Here is an 18,995-nt window from a genome sequence, read left to right as displayed (position 1 = left end):
ATCATACAGAATATGGATGCAAATTCTGAAGATAATATTTAAAAATCCATTTGAATGTTGAACTACTTGGGACACATTTTGCTATTTTTTTTTTTTTTAATTCTGTAAGTTTTGTGCTTTGTAGGACCATGCTGAAGGTGCTGGGATATTAACAAAATTGGTTTCCTTAAAAATAATGTAAACATCCAAAACAATAAAGGAATCTGATGTTTTAAGGCAAATCAAAATCTCTCTATTGATGATGCATGTTGTGCATCAGTGACTCAAGTCAACATTTTTCTGTCATAGATAACTGAAAAGCTTTACAGGCGGTATCAGACCAAATAAAAATGATTTTTAAAATTCCATTTCTGAAGCTGCAAGTAGTCTATAAAAATATGTAAATCAGATACTGATAATATATTGGAACTACTAATATAAATACATAGAATTGCACCACTGGTCAACAATATGTATATTCTCCAAGTAATGGTCACACAGCAATCTAACATTATTTCCTGTATTTCCCAGACCTTTTGGACATTGTATTTACTATGTACCAGTCTTCTCTCTCCGAATAGTGCCACACTGATATCACAGAAAACAGGAACAGCAGTTTTGAGATAACTCTCAAAAGAAGAAAGCAAATTTTATTTCTGGAGTTTTTTTTTTTTATTATTATTATTTAATCTTCTTTTAGAACTGTTCTTATTCTCAAATGGACTGAATGGCTTTTGTGATTGGCAGGATAGATTTGGATGCTGTCTCACGTAAATATACTGACAGAGGTAGTAATAATTTAACACTTTTAATGCTGTCTTTCAATACATCATCTTTGTAGTGATTAACCATAATGGCATTTTTAGTTGGTCAGTGTTCTCTTAAAATGTCATCTTTTCAAAGTCACAATGTACTACATATTTCTGGCATCAATTAGTTAAAATAATTAAATTTAGCTCCCACATACTGGTGCAGACATTTGGAAAAAATTACAGAAATAACTGACTCTATCACCTCAAGTTTTTATTCCATGCTAAAGCTTCTTTTTCACCATCCAGATGATGATTAAAACTGAATTTTAAAAGTATGTTAATGAAGTTCTGCCCATCTCTTGGAATATGTCTCTCTCCAATGGTAAAAATAACTGCAGATGTTTGTTGTTTGGAATTTCTGAGTTTACTTACATCTCTAAAGTTGACATTTGCTACTGTAAGGTATGCATTTTTTATAATAGCTAAATAAAAATTACACTAAACTCTTTTTTTTTTTTTTTCCTGCAGAATGTGTGACACAGGAGAAGGGCTGTTCACCTTTCAAACACGCGAAGGAGAAATGATATATCAGAAGGTCCATTCTGCAACACTGGCAATAGCTGAGCAGCATGAAAGATTAATGATGGAAATGGAGCAGAAGGCAAGGGTAAGGTCCTTTTACCAAAAGTCTTTAAACATATAAAAATCGGTAATAAACCAAAGTCGGTGGATTCAACTGTAAGAATAGTCTCATCTGTGTGGCTAAGACAAAACAGAGTTTCAGATGTATGTACTTTCATGGTCAGGAGTCCTTGGTGTGTTCTGTACAATGATCTTTTGTAGGTGATTTTTTGGAATAGAGGATACCATTAGATAAGAGATCCATGTTCACCTTCTCTGAAATTGTGGCTGTGTTACTCAAAGATTAAACCTTTAGCTGTTGTGTTGACTACTGATGAATGAGTTTTAATTGCTCCTCATGGCCTCACAGGTGGAAAAAAAAACTAGTATAAACACTTCTAGGTGACAGCATACATGTTTTTCTTAACCCTTGAAAGAAATTACTTCCCCTACATTATAGCTAGCAATGCAATTGAGTTCAATAGGGCGATTTTATTATTTTGTGTTCAGAATTTCCAGTTTGCACAAGTTGTGTTTAAGTGACTACTGTGGAAATATCTGGAGTTCTTTTAAGACAGCAAGAAAAAAGCTTTCCCTTTATGCTTAGAAGTAGAGATGGTCTTTAATGGTCGTTCTGGAAAGCTGACTTTCAGGCCAGAGAACCTAGTCTGCATGCTTTTCTTCTGAGATGACCATGATTGCATATCTTCTTCTGTAGACAAAATTTCAGGATAACTGTGGCATTTCCTTCTTTTTCGCATCCACACTGTATGTGCCTCTAGTCAGGCAAACATGACTTATATGGATTAATCCCCCACATTCCACCAATGTCAAAATACTTTTCTCACTCTGCTGAGGCAAAGACTTTTGCAAGGACCAACCTAAGACCCCCAGTGTTCAACTTCCCTTAATCACTCCTCAGAGAAGTCAGAGAACCAATCAGAGAATGTTAAGGGATGGAAGTAGATCTTAAAAATCATCTAGGTCCCAACTTCACCCACTGTGGGCAGAGACACAATTTTCCTTATTCACTGAAAAATAAACTAGAAAAAGATTTCCATGTCAAAAGTCTGCTGTGTTGAATGTTCCTCTCAGACTTTGCATGTCTGTCATGAGAACCTGAATTGGGAAGCCATAAAAAAGGCCTGGTTTTGGTGCTTTATGAAAAAAGAAGATGGATTTTTCCATGAAATTAGACAAAATAGGAGCCTGTGCATAATAGGTGAGGTGCATAAACTTTGGACAGGAAATGCAGGAAGAGGAGAGTTTACAATTAAGATTAATAAGGAGCAATTGCTGGAAAGTCCAACACAAGGTAGAATAAATGGAAGGCTATGTGAAGAACTAGATCTGCTGGCAAAAAATCACTGAATTCTGCTGGGCAGAAAATGATTGAACCAGGGGAAAAATGGAAAAACTCATCATTATTTTATAATATGTTTGCTTTTAAACTGTCTACACAGTAACAGAAATAAGAACATTTTCATGCTGCTGTAATAAATGCCTAGACCAGGATCATACAAGATTTTCCTTTTACAGAACCATCACTTTCATCTCTTCCACCCATCAATTAGCAGCTTTGCTGCTTTACAAAGCCATTTCCATTCTGCCATCAGATGACTTCATTGAAACCATATTTATGAAGGCTGTGGCCATATGGTACGTAATATCAAACTCTGAGTGAGAGCAGGCTGAGAAACAGAAATGACTCATCAGCCACGCTGTGTGTGATGTACTTGTCTCCTGGACGAGTCTGCACTGGGATCTGCACAGGGAGAGCAGGAGAGGCTCACATAGGCTGCTGTGGGCTGTGCAAAAGAGGCTGAAAAACCTGTTGATTTTGTGCTTCAGCTGATATAAACTAATGTTAGTTTGGATAGGAAACTGTGCTGCTTCTGATTGGTACGGTCCTGGACATTTTAGGACATTTGAGTTTTATTCATATTAGAAACAAAATTTAAAATATCAAATAGACTAAGTACATGTTGTATTCCATTTATCAAGTGCTATTGTATCTCATTCCAACAACTTCACCAAACAACTATGTGTATTTTGAACATAAGATCTGAAATTGAAATACAAGCAAAAGAATATTTTAAATCAGGGATTTAGTGGGCCTTCCCAAAGCTTGACATTTGATCTTTTTATCTGTACCTGGATTTTGCTCTTTCCTGACCCTTTCTGTAATGAGCAGCTCAAGTTTAAGTGTTGAATTAACTCTTAGATATATATATATATATATATACACATATATATATATACATATATATACACAGATATACTTAAAAACTTTATCTCATACATATATATATATATATATGAGATTTTTTTTTAAAGTATAGAAAGGTGAATGCTATACCCATTATTGTACAATTCAGAAAAAGAAAATATAGGCAACAGTAATCATTACTTCTTCCTTCCAATAATTGGAAATAATTTTTTAGAAAGGACTCCTGTGAATATTTATGTTCCATCCTAAATGTTAATAGGTTTTAAGTAATGAACACACTGGAGTTTCATTTAATTTTTGCCAGATTATAATATCTAATATTAAAAAGCAGTATAATCTAGTAAAAAAAATAAATACTGATTATAAAAGAAATTAAAGTGATTTTTTTTTACCAGAGCAACCTTGATAAACTACATAGATTATGATTACCTTTCAAAGCAAATATACAAAGTACATCACCATGAAAATACAAAAACAGAAACAAAAAACCCAAAGTACAAAATACACTAAACAAAACCCCAGAAACAAATTGTGGCAGAAGAATAAAGATAGTGCCTTTAGGCAATTGCAGGTATTTAGGTATGGCCTCTGCCTGAGCTACAGGACACATTTATTCTGTTTATGGAAGTCCCTCCATCCAAAAATTCTGTTTCAGAATGCAAAACAATAAATTCATTTTTATGCTAAAAAATCTTTTGCTCAGGCCAAGCAACATGCTGGATAACTGTTAATAAGAGAGAGACATGAGAAGGAAATTAATTCTTCCCATTACCTTTTAAAGTGCATGGGCTGGAAGCAAAAATGTTCTGTAGCAGCTTGAACAGTACCAAATCTGCCTCTTTGCCACCTCTAGCAGGAGAAGCCAAGTCAGTTTAAGCAGGCAGTCATGTGCACACTTTCATCTTCTTTTGAATTATAACACTGGAAGAAAGACCTGAAATATGAGATCAGTAGTCACTGGCATGAGTGTGGATTTGAGCTGGTTATTGGTTTTACTGAGATCAAAGCAGACTGGATTTTATTCAAAAAATTCAGCAAAGTGGACATTGATCTAAGTTAGCTCAGGTGGTTTTCTTGATTGAATTTGAAATGTCGCATTGGCAGACTGATAGTGTTTTATGCTTGCTTTGTTTGAGACAATAAAAAATTTGGGCCAATGCTAGTACTTAAATTGAAAGTGTTTTCAGGGAAATTGTTACCTGTATATTCACTTTTTTCAATCTTTGCTTTTTCAATGGTTCACTGTAATACAGATGATAATTCTGTTTCGCAGTAGTTTTGTGGGAGAGAGGGCAATATTGCAGTGGTTTTTAGTGGTTTTAGCTCCAAGCTAACAAATTAAAAAGAACAATGACAGACTTTCTGTTTACATGCTTTTATTTAGTGCTATTGTGTTACCCACATTAGAGTGTCAGCAACTTTCCTTTTATCACCTGAACAAACCTCTTGTTTTTTCCTCTGTCCCTCCCCTTCTCTCTGCCTTCTGACCCCTTGTTGGTTTGTTTAGGTGGGGTTTTATCCTCTGTAGCATTTAGAAGTCTGTTTGGATTGTTTGTCTTCAAATTACTGTGCAAAAACAGGAATGACCTGTATTCCCCCACTGGCTGTAGTCTGATGTTGAAGATGCATGTCTGGGTGTCTAACAGCCAGCTCCATCACCCCTCCCCAGTCCCCAGACTGGACTGCAAGCTCCTTCCATTTCCTTTCTCTTAACCAAGGGGCTTCTCTGACTGAGCCAATTCAGTTTGCTAGTTTGACCAAAAAAAAAAAAAAAAAACCAAAAAAAACCAAAAAAAAAAAAGAAACAAACAAAAAAAACACCAAAAACAAAACTACCTACCTAAAAGGAGCAGGCTTCTTCAGGTGCATCAAATGGAATTGGCTTACAGAGGCAGCAGCAAACCATTGGATCTTCTCAGTTGTCCTATCCTGAGGAGAGAAAGTAAAAGAATAATTCATCCTTCCTAAATTCTTCATCTAAAAGAAGACTGAGTATCCTCCTCTTTGCCATCAGGAGATGATGTTGGGTTTGGTGATCTTTATTTAAAGAATCAGTATTCAGATGGTTTTTACACATGGGCATATGAACAGTTGTTCTCGCAGCACTTGTCTATCTAACCTCTACACCAGGATGACAACATGGCATTGGAATTTTAATCTCTGATTTTCATTTCTAATGCCAGCTTTGATCTTCTGCCATTTAACTTCCACTGAAAACACTTCTAATGTAGCTTCTGGGCTCACTGTTGTTGAAGGGTAGAAAATGGGAGGTTAAGAGCTGTAGATTTCCTATGTTAGGACTACATATATGAGGGAAGAATTCTGAGGAATACTTATACCTTTGTAGCTCTACCAATTACTTCCTTCAAGAGCTGACAGTAAAAACTTATTATGTATTCTCAAAAGAATAAAAATTTACAATATGTAAAACAATAAGCCTAAATAAGATAGCACTGAAGTTGATGTTAGGCAGCTGAACTTAATCAAAAATCAGTACGACTGAAGTATAAATGCAGAAATAAATGATAATGGCCCAAGTTTCATAACTTATTATCTTTGGAAGTTTCCTATAACATTTATTTTACTTTAGACAGCAGAGCTAAAAGCCATTTTAGATTGTGATCTTTTTAACATTTCCCAGAAGATAAACACCCTTAAGAAACATTGCATCTGTATATTTCTAGTCTCATTATTTACAAGTCTTGTCTTTAAAATTCAACTTAATATAAGTGAAAGAGTCATCATGATAGATTTCTGTTATTTAAAAAAAGAGATAATATCAATGAGTTTATGTATTATTTTTTTAAAATACATTATTAGCAAGGAAACAATGAATGTACCAAAGAAGACAAATATCACGCAATGAAACTGGACTTAAGAAGATGTCAAAGAGGAAGGTAGATAAGAAATAAGACTGAGAGTAGTTTTATTTTTCTTACAAGGAACAGGATGAGGAAGGTATTTCACAAGACTGGTCTGATAAATATAAATTACAGTATTGTCAGACACAGTAGTAATAAAAATGTAAATAGAGTAAAAAAGTATTAATGTAAATTGTCTTAGAAACAGGAAAAAAAAAAAACAACTGGGAGCCTGTAGGAAATAACAACATGAGTTTATTAGTGAACTTTTAATTTTTCTTTGCTCTGTGAGTCTGTACTGTATCTTTACTTGTTTCAAACCCGATCACAAGCTAAATGCATACTCATCAAACATTACTGGATCAAATATCAACAAACACATCAAATATTCTAAATTTTAACATGATGGTTTCAATTTGAAGTATTCTACATTTGCCACTGCATCTTCAGAGCTTTGACTTTTACAGATTTTATTGATGTCTTTTTGCAATGGTGTGCCTATCACCTACTATTTCAAGTTGTAAAGTAGGGGAATTTACTAAATACTAGTGGATGGTGCTGAACATATGAATATATGGAATATTTAGCTAAATACATTTTATATATCTTTTGGGCTTAATTTCACCACTGTAATTTACTTAGTATAACAAAACTCTTTTGTGTTGTAATTCTGCCTAAGTGTGTTTAAGTTGATTCAATTCCTGAAGGAGAAACAGGAGAAGAAAATTCTACACCTCATTCAAAGACCTTTCCATGTCATGACGCATTGGTCTCTTAGTATGTTTTCTTCTCTTTCCAAATTACGTGTAAGCTCAAGTACTGAGATTCTGAATACATATGATGATTCATGAACTCATGTACTTTATGCAAGTTAAAGCACAGCCTCAGGTCAGTTATTCATGCATACTTAGCTGAATATTGTTCTGTAATTCCCTGAAACGTGTTGGTGTTGCTGTATAATGTGTGCCTAGAGATTTTATAACCTTGTAAAAACCTGGCTGCTTTATTGCAATACAGAGCTGGTGAGTTGCTTACTTGGTTTTCATGAGTGCTGTGAAGCTTATTTCTGGGGTAGGATAGGATAGGATAGGATAGGATAGGATAGGATAGGATAGGATAGGATAGGATAGGATAGGATAGGATAGGATAGGATAGGATAGGATAGGATAGGATAGGATAGGATAGGATAGGATAGGATAGGATAGGATAGGAAAGGAATTCTCGAATTTCTATTGGAAAGGATCTACAATTGTCACATAGTCCAACTGCCTGATCACTTCAGGGCTGACCAAAAGTTAAAGCACAATTTTAAGGGCATTATCCAAATGCCTGTTAAACATTGACCATCTTGAGATATTGACTCCTTCTCTAGGAAACCTGTTCCAGTGTTTGACCATCCTCCCAGAAAAGAAATGCTAACTAGTGTCCACTCTAAGCCTCCCCTGACACAGTGAAAACTCCAGTGGAACACTGGAGTGGGACAGTGGAACATTCCAGTGGTTAGTCTGTCTGAGACTATCTATAAATTTTGCCAAGATTAACAACACTAAGAATTTTGAATTTGTTTTGTGTTTTTTTTCTCTTAAGTTGGAATCTGTGTACTTTTTGGTTTTAATTTTGTAAACCCAATTCCCACATGTAGCAGTAATTTTCCATAAAATTCATGGTTCATTACTCAGTGAACCATATAACGACATTGAGTATATAATCTTTACTCTGATTTCTATGAGAATATTTTTTAGAATTTTTTCAGAGTCTTTGTTAACCTTCAGGCTCAGAAAATTGTGTATACTTGGAGGAAGTAATCCCTAAACTTGCATTGCAAATCTATTTTCAACATTCACCACTTTATAAGAAAGCAGGAAATTTGTGGATATTCAGGCTGGGTGACAGTTAATGATTCTTTCAATTAGACCTCTTTTATTTCCTCATTTTAAAGAAAATATTGCCTTGAATGTAGACTTATTTTATTGGCATTTTTTCAGGGACTACTAGCCACATCCAAATACTGCAGCAGTATTCAGAAACTATGCGGACAGTGTCATTCACTTTCTAAAAGAAATCCTACTAAGAAATTCAAACTTCCACAGCCACTAGTCTCCCATTTATCTTTTTGTTACCAAGTCAAGACCTTTTTTACCCCTATTCCTCTGTGAACTGCAGGGTTGCATTGCGCCCCTACATGGCACTTTGCAGTCAGGAAGAGGTGTAAAGATGAGGTGTAAAGTCCAGATTCTCCAAGGAACTCTAGGTGGCTGGCATTCCTGGAGCTTTGCTGCGTATTTGAATGAAACTATGGAATAAGGAAAGTCTTTACTATTGCAACAAAGGGTTTGTACAGCTGCTCCTACAAAGTGATGGGGGTGGGACAGAGCTGTTCTTCATGTCAAAAACACTGCAGACAACATAAAGGTTTGTGGGGTGTGTAGGTAAGTGGTGTGGGTAGGTGAGAGCAGAGCTGGGAAATCCTTATATAAGAGTGTGTCAAATATTTTGGAAGCTAGTGATGTAATTTGAATGCCTTTTTGCCATTTGGAAACTAAACTTGCCCTGGAGTTCTGAATGTTTTCAAAATGATAGTAGTCATGAGGATTTTCATTCAGAGTATGATGGGAAAAATTAAATTCTTCCTTTGTCTAACACAGTTTTGACATTTCTCTTATGCATAGCCATAGGGCCAGATGATCTTGAATGCAAAAATGTACACTAAATCTCTCCTATGGACTAAATCCCAAGTACCTTAGGACATGGATGGGCATCCTTACCAAGAAATTACTCTCATTATTTTCTCCTTAAAAATTTCTGGAATATTTTGTATACTCTTGCCATGTTCTTTTAACCATTTGTTCATCATGCTACCTAAGACTCAGATTGAAATCTGCCTTCCTGCTAATATAAACTATGAGCTCAGCCACAATTTATATGAAAAGCTTCACACAGGTGTCTCACAAGTGAGATGCTGCAACTTTTTATCTTCATGGAGCCTGCTCCATCCTATGAATCCATCCTGAAGCTGCATACATGAAACCTATGAACGCTCTTTTCCCTGTTCACCTCAGTTACATGTTTGCATGCAGCTGGGCTGCACTGTGAACATTCTATTTAAGTCACCCATGGTCTGGTTAGCTTGTTTGAATGCAACAGGGCAAAGATGATTTCATGGTAATGAATACAAAGATGCAAACCCTCCTGAGAATCTAGCATCTAAGCACTTTTAAAATCCCTGTAGCCACCTATCTACATTTCTGGGCTCTTTTTAAAGAGCTATTTCTTAAAAGTCAGATATCATTTATTTCAACTTTACAAAGTTGCATTTGAATATAAGAGGATTTGAAGGTTGGTGACATGAGCAAATTTGTAATTTTTTTTTTCACTTTTCTTGTGCTTTGCAAAATACTGCATGTTTACAAAGATAACAATGTAGTTGGAAAGCTACTGTCAGGCTAAAATTCATATTTGTTTCCAGAAATGCAGGAAATTAAGAGCCAAAGAACTTTTCTCTAAACAAAATTGATGATTTGTTTAGCAGTTCTGCTTGCTAAATGCTGTGGGTGATATGAGCTATAAATTAGGAGTAGCTGCTGTAATTATGTGGTGGTTGTTGCATGTCAGACTGAAGCCCAGCCCTCCCCTTAACTAACCTCAGAGAAGCATTTAATATGGAAGGGAAGTTTTCTTTTGTATCTTGTGCCTTCAAACAAGCTCACTTGTGTAACTGTGCTGGTAGGTTCACGTCATTGAACTCTCTCAACAGAGAAGCAGGTTAAGTTGACTTATGTATTACTAAAAAATAATCCTCAAACCACCTCACCAGGGGGCTTAATTTAGTATTAATCTCATATCTGCTATTTTCAGAAAACTGTTTCTTATAAAATGAAGCAACTATAGAGCTTCTATTATTATTAGCAAAAATAATAGCTGATGAAGTTATCCAGTGCTCTCAGGAGACAGGTATTATTATAATATTAATAGTAATGAGTAAAATGAGGCACAGAAAGATTAAGGCCAAACACAGCTGTACATGAATTGCCCAAGGTCATAGAATAATCAGCTGTATGCTAGGCACAGCACAAAAACAAAATAACAAAACAAATCCTGAATCATAGTCAGTTACTTACTTGCAGAAGAATGATCTTCTTAAAAAGGTATTTTTCACATGGTTTTCATCAGTCTTTTGAATTATATCATCATTTTGTGTCTCTTGTCAAGCAAGGCCTTCCTCTGTTGCAGTAACTGTTTAGTAGTTCTTTATATCACTCAAGGGAATAGTTAAGGCTTTGTCTCTGATTAATAGAAAACTTCTTTATTGATGATTTACAGAGTGGCACTGTGTTTTTCAGAGAATAGGAGAATTATAAAAAGTAATAATCTGAGAAGGGGTCAAAAATTCTCATAACAGCTCTGAAGTTATTTTGTAATTCTCTCCTGTGCTTTTTGTGCTTTGCCTCATCAGGTACTTGGTAGGACAAAAATTAGGTGAAGTTCAGCCTGTGCCTTAATTTTGTGTTTTCTCTCCACTTCTGTTCCTTTTTATAAAGATGACAAGGATTTTAACGTGAAAATTATTTATCATTTCTTTGATTATGTTTAGACTGAAGACAAGAGATACTGAGCATCTTAAAAAGCCATATCTGATATGCAGAAACTTTCCTGTACTGCAAGTACATGCAGTCTTTCAATGTGTATTTATAAGAGCCTATCCAGATAGAGATTGGGTATGTTCTTTTTTTCTCTCAGCTGTGGGTTGCTGTTCTTATGCTATATGATGCCAGCCATGGCATTTATTTTTTATTTATCAGCTGTGCAGAAATCTAGCTGAGGAGAATTGTTAAGAAGTAGTAGGGACTGTAGACCCTGTACTGCTGGTTTGGCATCATTTCACTGACCACAGTAGCTGTGTTAAACAAAGATGTGCAGCTACTACAGTCAGCAAAATGTCAGTTTGGTTCGATGGCACAGCACATCTCATTAGCTCTCAAATTTTCAAATCCATTGAATATAGGATTAAAAATAGGCATTGCAAGGGTCAAAAATACTGTCATTGGAAAGGTGGACAGCTCACCAGTTGCCTGTTCAAAGTAGGTATAACATCAAAACTAGATAAAGTTAGCCAGGGTCTTGTCCAGTCAAGTTTTGAATACCCCCAATGATGCAGATTATGGGTGCTCATTCCAGCACTTGGCTGTTCACACTGTGAAGGACTTTTTCCATAAGTTTATCTCAAATTTCCCTTGCCATAACCTGTGACCTGTTGACTCTTGTCCTTTCACTGTGCATCTCTGGTACCAGTCTTCTTTGCAACATATTTTTCAGAAGAGAGATAAAAAAAAATTGGGTTTAGATTTATTTTAGCCTTTGCTTTCTCTTGGTGAATAAACATTAGACATTTAATCCAGCATCACTGATCACATTCTGCTTCTTAGAGGTTCTTTGCTAGGCTCTCTCCTGTTTGATGTTTCTCTTGTGCCTGGGCCCAGACCTGAAGACTTTGTGAACATAGCTAAGCTTCCCCATATAGTTTCTAAATTGCCAAATAGGGAGGAAATTTGACTTCTCCAGTTATATTGGCCATGCTTTTGCTAATGTGGTGCAGTGTGTCATTAGCCTCCATCACTGCATAGATATGTTGGTCATTCACATTATCACCAGGACAGTTAGTTACTTTTGGCAAAGTTTTTATCTAGCAAGTCAGTCCCCAGATTGTACTTGTGAGCAGTTGCCCTGGCCCAGTTGCAGCATTGACATCTCTCATTGCTGAGCTTCATGACAGTTCTGTCAGCCTTTCCCTCTGCTTTGCTGAAATCCCTCTGAATAAAAGCCCTCCTGTCTGGGTGTTTGACTATTCCCCCTGGTTTGATGTCATCCCCAAATTTGCTAAGAATCAATTCTGTCCCACTGCCCACATTGGTGGTGAAGATGTTAAATGTAATGAAGTACTGTTCCATCTCAACTGCGGGAATAGATTTTTCAAAAATATTTCAGTTCTGCAGCATTCAGCAGCAAGGAATTAATGAAGACTTTCCATGCTATGGCAGAAGCATCTATTTCTCTATTTCTTATGACTGTCTCAGGGTAAAAGCTGCTAGTCTCATAGCATATTCAGTCTGTCAGAATCTATTTCTATAAAGACAGCTGCCAGGCAAGATTCATATGGTTTCATATGACTGGCTGTTGAATGCGCATCTCTACAGTCTTTGTGATTCAAAATCCATTGTTATATCAGCAAAGGTTCTTCTCTTCATTATTCTTAATCATTCCTTGTAGAATATAGTGGTAAAAGTTGCAATTGCTACTACCTGAGACATTTTGTAGAATCCTTTGTAAAATTACGGTATTTCTGTGATGTGCTCCCACATATTGTTTGGTGTTCAGTTTTCCATACATTTTGTTTTACAAGGAAAAAAAGCAACGGAGGTACAGATTTCCGTGGCAACGGGTATAATTCTGTTTCCTTTGTTTTGTGAAGCTGAAACAGGGAAAGAATTGTTTCATTAAATAGCAACTATGGATTTGAAAAGGCTTGAGTTATATGGCATGTGGTCATGTATGTACAACTTCTACTATGCCAAGCAACTTTTGCCAGCAGAAAAAAAACACCTGGCTTTTTTCTGAAAATTGAATTAGGTAAAGAAAGGTTGCTAATGGTAGGATTTATTGGACTGATGCAAGAAAGGGGGAAAGATAAAGCAATCTATGAACACTTCTCTGTCTCTCATTTCCAAACTGAATTCCTTATTTGAAGCTGCTATTACTATATTAGTAAATACACATCAGTAAGGAAGCAAAAATTTCACTGGTTTCTTTCTTCTTTAAGCAAAAATTTGAATTGCGATTCAGAGAATCATGTCTCTCACAAGTTGTTTCTCGGCCACAAAACCCCAAATACTTCCAAATATACCTGATATATTTTTATTTAGAAGTGTATGCATTGCTTTTTAATTATCACTTCTTTCAATTTTAAAAGAACAATATCAAGAAATCTCTGGCTGTATCTATCTATATACGTGATCATGGTGTAATCCCTGTGTGCGAGGACACACAGTGGAAAAGAATAGCCCTTTATTTTTATTATACCAGCTTCTCAGTTGCTTTTAGATTTGTAAAAAACTCATTAAACCCATGCAGCTCTTGAAGTAAATATTTAATTATTAATGAATAGATTTTCTTAAATTAAATTAATGCACTTACTTGTGTGTTCATATGTACAGGCATATAACTCCCTCCCCCCTCCCAAAAAAGAAAAGTATGTTTCAAAGCTAAAATGTAATAATTTACAATCATGTGCATTGCATATATATAACTAGTCCCAGTATGTGTGATTCAAGATACATTTCAAATGTCTAAAAGTAACTAGTTAAAAGGAGGAAACCGTGTTTTTGGGAAGATATTAAAGAGTCATCTGAGAAGACTTTACTACATAGTAGTGATTTTAATGTATTCTAGGTTTGCTATTTCTTGGTTTTAATTGAAATGTCTTTGTATGACATATAAAACTAACTTCTGAAAATGTCAGAAAGTAGAGGTCGGACAGACTACGTATTACTGAATACTGGAGTCACGCACTGATAAGCTTAGTGAGGAATATTCATGAAAAGTTATTGATGATTGCTGTTTCAGAAAGTATTCAGGAAATTGTCTTCCTGTAATTTTATTCAAGTTCATTGGTCAGTAATTTCTGTATCCTTAAATGAAGAAGCTAAAAAAATGTGATTTCCACAAATATGTGTAATTGGAAACTACTGATTTGTTTTAGACAATAGAAGAAAAACTGGAGAGATCTCAGGAGGTCCAAGTAATTTGCTTTATCAGAAATAATGGAAGTCAAATAACTGTGCAGGGAACAGTGAATATAGATTGCAGCATTTTTTAGAAACCCAGTTTTCAGCCCCAAATTTATTCAAGCGGGGTTCTCCCAACGGGGGACAGTCTGTGTTCATTCATATTTCACCTGTCTTGCCACATGCTAGAGAGAGGTTTTCGAGTCTGTTCTCCACCAAGAGACATTTTTCATACCATGGCTTCTACCACACCAGTTCTAAAGCAAACTTCTATGGGGTCAGAAGGGCTGTCATTATAGTACTCTCAAGTAAAACACTGAGACTTCAAGTGTCCCAAATATCTGTTTAAGATATGTCATATCTTTCGGCAAGTAATTCCATGAGAAAAATCTCATACTTTGAAGACTTTGCCAGAGCATTTCAGGTTGAGGTCCGACTCTAGTAGCTTTGTAAAAGCAAGGAGTACTTAGCAGAGCAAGGAGAGTGAAAGACAGGGGAATGAGGACAGAGGAAGGACTTGTATGTCAGCACTGATAGCAAGCCTGACTATTTTTAGTACTTGCTTGACAAAAAAAGAGCCACTTCTGGAACTCCATAACTCTCAGACTGAATTACCCAGAAAAAACTTGCTCCAAAATGAAGAAGACAAGTCTTTGTTGATGGTCTCTTTCTTTGATCTCTCTAACTGATGCATTTCAGTTTGTTGTTATCCACCTCAGTTGACTTATCCTTACACTGTTCAGAAGACAGATCTGGGGCTCTTCCCTATTCAGTAAAACCTTCTCTATAATTTTGGAAATGACAATCACAGACTGGATGAGGATGGAAGGGACATCTTGTCCAAACTCCCTAGCTCAAGTAGTGCCATCGAAGCTGGTTGTCCAGAACCATGTACCAATGTCTTTTGAATATCTGCAATGTGACAGACTTCACAACCTTCCTGGGAAATCTGTGCCAGTGCTTATTCAACCTCACAGCAAATGTGTTTCCTGATGTTCAGCGGGACTCTCCTGTGTTTCAGTTGCTGCATGTTGTCTCTGGTCCTGTCACTGGGCACCACTGTAAAGAGCCTTCTTTGCACTCTTTGTAAAGAGGGCTTCTTTGCGCTCTCCCATCAAGTATTTGCAAACATTGATGAGTTTAAGCCTTCCGTTCTCCAGGCTTAACAACCCCAGGTCTCTCAGCCTGTCTTCATAGCAGAGGTGCTCCTTCCCACTGATTATCTTCACAGCCTCCTCTAGACCTGCTCTAACAGGTCCCTGTCTTTTTTGTGCTGGGGTTCTTAGAGATGGAAGCAGTGCTCCATGTGGGGTTTCATGAGGCAGAATAGAGGGAGAATCACTTCCTTTGACCTGCTCACTCAGGTGTGGCTGGCATTCTGGGCTGCAAGCATACATAGCTGGCTCATATTTTGCAGCAACAAAAAGGACATCAATATCTGCAAATAACTTCTGTGCAATACTGGATTATCTATTATGCATATATATATTTATATATACATACATGTATTTCTTAAAAAAAATAAATTAGCTCAGTTGTGTTTGTTTCCACTAAGGCCTGCAGTATAGCCAGCCTTGAAATAGTCTCAGCTCTTTCCATGTTGGCATTATCTCCCATGTTATTAAGTGAATGGTTTTATTTAATGAAAAATGGATAAAGTATTTCTTATGTATAGCAAAATGGCTCAAACCTTTGAAAGATGTAAGAACCTGAGCTTCTACCCTCACACTAATTATTATAGTTTCCAGGGAACTCCTTTCACAAAAGGAACAAACCCACAATTTTATGACGGAATATGGGTGAAAACACTCACCTTACTGACATTCAACATATATAACCCCAGCACACTGTAAAATGTATCTCATCTTCTTCCAACATTAATCCCTTCTGTCTTGCAACATTGATTTATTATGAACTTCTTTTAGAGGAATGAAAAAGTAAAAGAAAAAAACCCAACACACTTCCACCCGAAAAAAAGCAAAGTCTACCATTTCTCTCTTCATAATGTGGCAAGGAATAATATAAAAAACAATTAGCCCCTTTGAATCTCCCTTCAGAATACTTTTCTTCCACCATTGCTTTGTTATTAATTCACTATATTATTCCATCACCAAAGAATAATCATCACCCTGGCACCATAAAGAAGTGTTACTATTTAGATTTTTAAATTTTTTGTCCATAATTGATTAAGTTGCTCTCCAAAAGGTAAAATCAAGGTTGGAATCGCTACTGAAAACCTTAATGCTAGGAATATATTATAAAGGCTGAAATAACTTTTACAGGTAGCTTTTTTACAAGTTTTTTCAGAAGACTTGTGAGTTCATATATCAGTGGGGGGTTTTCCAATATTATGTATTCTATCAGGAGCAGCAAGCTGGATAAAACTGTAAACAGAAATATAAAGCAGTGCATAGCAAATAAAAATTATGCTGATACCTATTAATTATTATATTAATAGTAGACATATTTAAGTAATTAACACAGTACAAGTAATACATATAAAAATGAACCTGTATTCTAAACAAGTTAACTGATTGTGACAAAAGGGCTACAGAAAAATTATAACTAAGGAGTATTAGTAACACATCACCAAGGGAAAGAATTTTCTCACTGGTATTTAATGGGACTGTGTCCTGCATCCAGTTTTATTAAGCATTTCCGAAGAAGGATCAAGGCTCAGTCTAGTTATTACACTTCCAGATCTTACATTTATAACACTGTGGAAGCGGATCAATGAAGAGACAGAATTCAAAATGACAAATTGGAAAATTGTTTGGAGCAGGAGAATTGATTTAAAAAGAAACATGGGCAAACCTGTGCTAATGAAGGATCAGTCTGCTTTACAGAATTGGATGAGAACTGTTTTTTGTAAAATAGATCTATGTGTCATAGCATAAAAGTTGAATCCAGGACAACAGTTGCTGCTTTTGCAAAAAAGACAAACATGATACCCTTTTTTTGCTCATGATAAGAAAATGAGAAAACTCATTTTAAAAACCCAAAAACATTTCTCCGGCTTTTTTCTCTAACTCAGGTTATACCTGAGCTGATGCTACCTACTGTGTGATTCTTAAGGCCTAGTAATCTTTTTACTGTGGATACCAGTGAAATTCGTCTGTGTCAGCTAATTGACACTTGTGAGGTGAAATATATTTAAGCCCTCTTTCTCTTCAAGGCATAACACACAAAGTAACCTTCTTTAGAGTTGGAAAGGAGAAAACCTCTAAATAATGATATTCAATTCATATTTCTAGACTACAACTCTCGTTAGTCTTCTGTGACCTAGTTCTCTTGCTATTTGTTTAAAGACACTAATGAGAATTTGCAATGAGACAGAGGGTTTTATCCATAATAAACTAGCCTATTTTCTGAGCATATCTGTAAAAAGCAAAATGTTCTTATTGTAGACTAAAAAAAAAAATATGGAATGAGCTATAAATTGCTCAGTTTGTCTCCCCAAGCCAAATGTATTTTCTGTCACCTTCAGTGTTTTGACTTTTTAATGGAAAAAAAAAAAAAAACAGAGAGAATAATATGCTAAAAAGATCAAAGCTCAGAACCCTAATACAGTTAACAGGCTCCATTTTTGGAATTGTATTCATTATTGGTATCAGAGTAACAAATCTATTGAAGTCAATGGCGATGGCCTATGGGAATTAAAAGAAAATTTACTCTTTAAGACTTTCATAAAAGAACAATAATGAAAAATATGGGAAACTTCTTACAGTGACACATTAATAAACTTCTTTTTTTTTTTAATTTCTATTTTAATCAAATAGACCTATAAGAATAATAAAGTTGTCACTGGAAAAGCAAAAACTTCATACAGCTCAATATTTTGGATATTACGGCTTTGGATATTAGATCTGGATACAGGAAAGAAATGTAATGTTCACTGTATGAAAGGTATTTTATCAGACAGATTCTGGGGGAAATGGATGAAGCCTAACTACTATGTGTTTCCTGTCAGATAACAAAATGCTTCAGTGATATTTGGGGGTTTTATATGCCTACCACAAAATTCCCTGATTTAATATGTTTTTGATGTATGCATTTCTACTTTTCACCTAAGTTCTAATTCTGTTCACACTTTCTACCTCATAAACTGGGAAAAAAAAAAGTCTAGGTTATGTGTTTTTATTTCCTGAAATCTCATCAGATTTGAGAAATATTTGTAGCCAAGTCAAATTTGGTATATTGGTTTTACTTTCCTCTATTAAGACCAGAACATAGAAGCAAAACAACCCTCAATGAAATCAGAGAATGCTTTGGGTTGGAAGGGACCTTTAATGACCAGGTAGTCCAACCCCCCTGCAATGAGAAGGAACTTCTTCAACTAGACCAGTTTGCTCAGAGCCCAGTCCAACCTGACCTTGAATGTATCCAGGGATGAGGCACCCAAAATCTCTCTGGGCAACCAATGCCAATGTTTTACCACCCCCATCATAAAAAATTCCTTCCTCAAGTCTAGTTTAAATTTACCCTCTCTTAATTTAAAACTCTTACTCCTTGATCTGTTAAAACAGGCCCTGCTAAAAAGTCTGCCCCATCTTTCTTATAGACCCCCATAAAGTACAGAAAAGTCACAATAAGGTGTCCCTGAAACTTTCTCCCTGAACATCTCCAGTCTGACCCCCCATTCTCTCAGTTTGTCTTCACAGGAGAGGTGTTCCAGCCCTCTGATCAGTTTTCAGTCCCACCTCTGGATGTGCTCCAGCAAATTCCTGCCTTTAAGCTAAGGACCCCAGAGCTGGGCATAGTACTCCAGGTGGGA

General features: G+C 35.9%; 1 protein-coding gene across 2 annotated transcripts in view; it reads left to right on the top strand.

Moving 5' to 3' along the window:
* Positions 1-18,995, top strand: part of DOK6 (docking protein 6) — a 240,954-nt gene that overhangs the window by 178,805 nt on the left and 43,154 nt on the right. For both annotated transcript variants that reach the window (XM_030265926.4, XM_072924474.1), the window contains exon 6: positions 1,260-1,398. In XM_030265926.4, the coding sequence (XP_030121786.1) occupies positions 1,260-1,398 (139 nt within the window). The remainder of the gene's footprint in view (positions 1-1,259; positions 1,399-18,995) is intronic.

The sequence above is a fragment of the Taeniopygia guttata genome, chromosome 2 (genome assembly GCF_048771995.1).
Source record: "Taeniopygia guttata chromosome 2, bTaeGut7.mat, whole genome shotgun sequence".
NCBI lineage: Eukaryota > Metazoa > Chordata > Aves > Passeriformes > Estrildidae > Taeniopygia > Taeniopygia guttata.
This window is presented reverse-complemented; position numbering and strand designations above follow the sequence as displayed.